Source organism: Thalia democratica, unplaced genomic scaffold, assembly GCF_965202585.1.
Source record: "Thalia democratica unplaced genomic scaffold, ktThaDemo2.hap1.1 HAP1_SCAFFOLD_610, whole genome shotgun sequence".
Lineage (NCBI taxonomy): Eukaryota > Metazoa > Chordata > Thaliacea > Salpida > Salpidae > Thalia > Thalia democratica.
In genome coordinates, this window is record NW_028139624.1 from 40,171 (window position 1) to 46,170 (window position 6,000).

Below are 6,000 nucleotides of genomic sequence, written 5' to 3' on the forward strand. Positions count from 1 at the left end.
AGAAAATAGTATTTAGAACATTTTGCTTATCCTTTATAAATATAAAAATTTTTACACATTAAAAACCTTTTTATGTTCTTTTATATAACATATTCAATATTTCAGTGGTATTATTATACAATGTTAAAAATTATAATAATTTTTTTTTTATGTATAATGATTCGTATACAAATTTGTTTATATTTTTGAAACGTTTAAAACTTTTTTTGTTTTATGACTAGTTTTAATATACCAATAAAAAGTTTTTTGAACCTTTAGGCATTTTAATTGAAACGTAGACTATTTCTAAAAAACTTGTATTTAATTTAATCAATTGTAAATTATTTATAAAACACATTGCAACTTAAAAAAAACAGACAACGGCAATTGAAAATAAAAAATTGTTTGAAACTGGTATAAGTAATTTAGATTATTGCTTAAAGTAACACAAGTGCAATTCTTTGAAATAATAATGTTCTTTTTGTTGATATAATATTCTAACGATCAACTAAAACAATATTATGGCAATGCAAGCAAAAATAGTAACAGTTAAAGATACATAAAGTAATAGTTTTTTAATTAGCTTTTTGAGTCTTTTCCTATATTTTCTCATCTGCTACGATTTTTTCAACCGAGTTAGAACTTGTCGGCTCGCACCTTTCCAGCTGGTTTTTGAAAAATCCAAGGATTCCAGAGAGGGTGAGAAGAGTTCCGCTGAAAACAAATGTGGAGGTGTAGCTTTTCGTCTGAGAGTACAAATAACCTGTGAGCGGTGTTTATAACTATTTTGTTTATTAAATTTTATTACAAAGTAGAACAAACAACAAATTTTGAATTAAAAAATAAAATAAAATAATATTTAAAAATGCATCTACTTTAATGCTTTCTGCGTGCGAAATCGCTTACAACAAAACTTGTCTAAAGTATGTTATACAAGCACGTTAATAACATAGTTTACTAACAAATTTAAAAATCTAAAACTTTTTTTTCGTTCAAACGAGGTAAATCACCTCCGACCGTAGGTCCCAGGCCCATTCCGATCCCCTCCAGCAGAAGGAACCAGCTGAAAGAGGTGGAGTAGAGATCCTTGCCCAGCACCTGCGACACTCCCGTCTTGATGAAGCCGTACGCCCCCGATACGAAGCCGAATGTGGACGAATACACGAAAAGGCCGGTCTGGGTGCTCCACATCGGACTCAGGGCTGTTATGAGTCCCGTCAGGACCTGTAAAGCAATAAAATATTTTGTAAAAAACATTCTAATCTTCTTAAATAAAGTTTTTTTTAATACCACTAGTTAAGGGGACTAAGAATTATTTTCTGGTTAAGTTTAAGCGTTTTTGTTGTAACTTTTTTTTTTCACCTGTAAAACTCCGTACGCGTACAACGGATGAACTTTGTACTTGTAAAACAAAAAAGCCACGATGGGTTTGCCGAAAATTCCCCCGAACCCGTTGCACGCGTTTATCCACGCCGACGTGTCTTCGCTTATGTTGAGCAATCTGTTTGTTGAAAAAAAGTTCCATGTGTGTCATAAATATGGAAAATCAAAGTTTTATTTGTAAAGCCTTAGCTCACAGCTGTTAGTTTTTCCTTCACCCGATTTAGAAAAACAAATATTAATTTGTAAAGCAACCGAGCTGCTTTAGAGTATTTTTGTTCAAACAAATATAAAATTAAATAAATTCGTACGCTTGTATCCTAGAAAAGCCTATTTTTACAGGGACTAAGTAAGTTAGTTTGTGTAAAGTTTATAAAACTGAATATTCTCATTTAAAAAAGTAAAACTTCAAAATGAGCTGTTTTGAAATTTTTTATTGTTGTAAAAAGCTTTTATTGTTATTAGTTAGGTTTTTTTCAAATTTACAATGGATAACCTGGCACGTTCATACAAATGCACGAAAGGTATGTAATTTGAAATCCAGCCGAGGGTGTCCGACAACAACAGAAACAAAAATGCTGGTCTTTTGGCAAGTTTCCATGACTTTCGAAAAAATTCCCCCATTGAATTTCTTTCTGCGGTAGTGTTACTAAATGATTCTACTGATTATAAACTAATGAAAAAAGCTAACAAAACCTTTTAGTATAAAATCAAAACAAGTTTACTATCAAAAAACAGTATTTTTAGATTCTTTCAATTAATATTATATTGGGTGATATTACGTATACGAGAAATTTTCAAACTGTATTGAACAAACGAAATTAATTTTTTACTTGCATGTTTAAAAACCTATGGGATAAAATTACACACAATTAAAATACAACTTTTCGTTTAAAAGCCTTCGCTTTTGTAACACTTTTAATGAACCTTTCAAAGGCACTGCTTTTTCTTCGCAGTTCTGGTTTTTGTCTTCAGCAATGAAAACGACCTTTTCGTTCCGGCTGCTTGCCTTTATATCTTTCTCGCTCTTAAAGAAGTTGAAAGGGTGAGTGGGAACTTGGCTCGGGTGAATGAGAAACATTCCAAGGATCACGATGTGCAAGTGGAAAGCTCCAAAGATCAGCATGGCTCCCTGTAATTTGCAATGTTTTGTTGGCTCAGCGGAGCTACAAAACTAAAACTGTTTTTAAGATGAATTATAAATGCTAATGGATCTTAAATTTACAAGGAGACGGGGAAGATGTATTCTTAGTATACTTATTATTATAAATTATAAATATATATACACTTAAAACTATAAATTTCACATGAGAATAACGGCTTCAAAGAATAAGTTAACTTAATATGTTGTTTGTTCTAACGTATTGTTTTTGCTGTAAACCTTTCAATTTCAAACGCAATTGTCGAAAGTTTCATTTCTAACCTGCCATTCAAACTGATCAACGAGTTTTTGCAGCACGAAACTGCCGACGAAAATGCCAACGCACATCGTGCTGCCGGAAACTCCCTCAGCTAAAACTCGGTCTTTCACGTAGTAGTCGTTGAGCGCGGTGCTGGCTGCGAAGTTGACCAACCCGCCTCCAAACCCTGCGTCAAAAATATTGGTAGTTTTTTGCTGATACTATTTTTGTGTGTTTTAAATTGCGCTAATTGCTTATGAAAATGTTTTAGTTGTTATTAAAGTATTTTAATTATTTATTATATACAAAATTAAGCTCAAACAAATTTAGGCGTTTATAGTTTTGATTTTTTGATTGATTTTGACCAAAATCCACTCTATGCAAAATAATTACAATATACACTTCTTTGATAATTTCTAAACATTTTCCACTGGCGTTGAATTTAAAGTTATCTTATATATATTTTTTATTTCAAAACGCTTTAACTTATTCAACTCGTGTTGTGCAGCTTTTTGTCGAAACGCACTGACGCTAGTTCACCTGGTTCGACGAAGCTTTAAGCTCACCTAGCACGACGCCGAACGTCACGAGCAAGCCTTCGAGGTCGGTCATGAAGCAGCTGCCCGCCCAACCAAGGAAGCAGACCAGACCTCCGAAGCAGGTGGACCTCCTGTAGCCGAACCTCTGGATGATGATTCCGAAGATCGGCCCTGGAACAAGAAAAAAAAAATAGTTTTTACAAATTTAATTTTGCAGAAACGTGATTCTGTTAAGATGCAGCTGATTTTTGTGCGCACTTTTAAAAGTCGTGCTCTCGTACTCTACTGGTGGTTTTCTTTTTCGTCGTATTAGTATTGAAAGTTTAAAAACTAAAGTTGATAAAAACTAGCTGCTTCGCCTCACTTATTATAAGGTTACATGTGAAAAAAATTTGAAAGTTTGATGTTTTAATGCAACTGTAATAAGTCAAATATACTTACGTTTGATAAAAATTAAATAACAAATAGAATTTGTACGACTCGATAACTGAAAGGTTCCTTTGTACACCAGGTCCTTAGACCTAACTTTTTGAGCGTTTTTTATCGTTCAATAAACAATATATATTTGTAGTGAATTTTGATTTTAAAGTACTAAAAGTATCTAATTAGTATTTAAAACATTTAATTGCTTAACGTAGAAGTTTTAATAACTTTAATTTTAGACTAGAATTTAACCTATACTTAAAACTAGGCTTTTAAAACAACATTAAGGAAAAGTAAATAAGGAAGAAACAAAAAATCACTCAAAACAAACATAAAACTACCTAAAAAGCAACCCAAAGCCACCGGCAAGCTGCCGACGAGAGCCACGAAAGCACGTGACCTGTGGGGGAATTCCCTATTCCAACACGACACCAGAACGCCGCAAGTGTAGCCCGTGCCCCACGTCAGGGCGTTGCATAGCGACGAGCAAAACAACACCACCACGCGGTAGTTGCCAACGTCCGGGTTGCTAGGCAGTGGAGACATGTGGTTTCAAATTGCTTAAGATATTTAGAACATAAAAGATTGTGTTGTGTCAAACAAAAAGGTTGATAAGATAAGTCAGTTTATAAAAATACTAAGGAGTGGCAATCACGACCACTGTAAAAATGTTCAGATATACTACAAAAAAAGTTAAAGATAACTTGGTTTATAATATTTTCAATGTTGCAAACTTTTTATCTAAGTTTAAGTGTTTAAAATAACAGCTTTTCTGGTTCTTTAAAATCTCGAAACTAAAAGCAAGCTTTAATACTACCTAGAATAAAATCATATAAGTTATCAAAACAAACTAATTTCTTATTTCTATTTATTAGTTATTTCGTTTATACGTATCAAAATTGCGTAGAAAACGTGTTAAACTTATCACTGTAATAAGACGTTTTATATAAGCATGACTACTAGTTTTATTTTGATTGTGGTGACATAGTTTAGAAAAACTTGCTAAAATATATCAAAAGTAAACATATGTCTAAGTTCGAATTAAAAGTACACATAAAAAAGCAAGCTTATAGTAAGTCAAAAGTTAAAAACCTTATTTTAATGAAAAATAAAAGAACAATGCAAAAAAAAATATAAGTTAACTAATAATAAATACTATGTTACATTTTTAGATAATCATAATTATATCAGCAAAGTCAAATATTTCAATTTTGAAATACAACTAGATTAAAGTACTCTTAAACTGTCTTTTGGTTTTGTTACAGCATCTGAAAGTATTAAAAAACATATCAAAAAATTATTGCTTTTTGATTCTATATTAGTTTAAAAGGACTCAATGATTATCACTCAACAAGCTAGCTATCTAAATATAAACTAATAATCAAGTACTTCTAAAACCGAGTTTGAGAAAACCGTACTTTTAATACTTATGTTTTTTTTTTAATTTAGTTAAATTTAAGCAGACAGGATGTAGTTACATTTTTAAGTTTTAATATATGATATTAGTTAGAATGACCAGTTATATCTGTTTTAGCTGAAAAAAAGTATTTGATGAACAAAAATAAGTTTTCAAAATGTTAGTCATAATGCGTTTAATCATTTGTGATAAAAGTTAAAATAGTCTTATTAAGATAGATTTGTTTTTTCTTGACTCGCTCATTTTTTAACTTTATTGCTCCTAAAGTGTTACTGTATTCTAGTATAATAATTGTCTAAAAAAATGTCTTTGTAGGTACCCTAAAGTTGAAAAGTTGAGAATAGTTTTGAATAATGAATATAAAAATCAAGTAGCTTACAAATTAACGAAAAGTTGGGCGCTTAAAAGTGTATGTATAATTTTTTTCAAATAAGTTTATTATTTATTCTACTTGCAAGCGGATATTGAATTTTTTGGTGACTAAAAAATTGAAGCAAGTTTTATACATAACTAACTTAAAAAAAGGTATTTTCAAAACTTGAAAACGATTTTTTTGTACATCATTTATTTAAACTGAGTCTGTTTTTTTTTTTTGAAAACTAAACAGTTCGTTGTTGAATGACACATTGAGGGTGATAAAAAATCAAAATTATTTTAAAGAAACCAAACTTTGTTCCAAGCTAGAGCACATGGGACAGATGGGATAAGATTTAGACTACAAAAACTTATGTTATTCACCGAAAACTTCTTTTTTGGGGATTTTTTTGCAAGTCTATTGATTTTTTTTCTAATAAATGTAATGTTTTCAAATCAAAAAATAAGTTTTAAGTTTTCCTACGACTTTTCTTAGTTTTCGGGATTT

At 31.0% G+C, this 6,000-nt stretch overlaps 1 protein-coding gene across 1 annotated transcript; it reads right to left on the reverse strand.

The window, feature by feature from the left end:
* Positions 1-578: 578 nt before the first annotated feature.
* On the reverse strand, positions 579-4,267 carry LOC145846767 (monocarboxylate transporter 14-like). Its single transcript, XM_082953382.1, has 8 exons — positions 4,063-4,267; positions 3,326-3,469; positions 2,783-2,946; positions 2,287-2,491; positions 1,856-1,994; positions 1,342-1,480; positions 990-1,203; positions 579-742 (listed from the first exon to the last, which is right to left on the reverse strand). Exons 1-8 carry the CDS (start codon positions 4,265-4,267, stop codon positions 579-581), a joined length of 1,374 nt encoding a protein of 457 aa, XP_082809508.1.
* Positions 4,268-6,000: the final 1,733 nt, after the last annotated feature.

What these genes read in the sequence shown, in the direction of transcription:
- LOC145846767 (XM_082953382.1), bottom strand. Translation starts at nt 4,267, where the DNA reads ATGTCTCCACTGCCTAGCAACCCGGACGTTGGCAACTACCGCGTGGTG. An exon ending in GGCTTTGGGTTGCTTTTTAG is followed by an intron (nt 3,470 to 4,062) that starts GTAGTTTTATGT and finishes TTCTTGTTCCAG; the next exon opens with GGCCGATCTTCGGAATCATC. An exon ending in ACGCGTACGGAGTTTTACAG is followed by an intron (nt 1,204 to 1,341) that starts GTGAAAAAAAAA and finishes ATTGCTTTACAG; the next exon opens with GTCCTGACGGGACTCATAAC.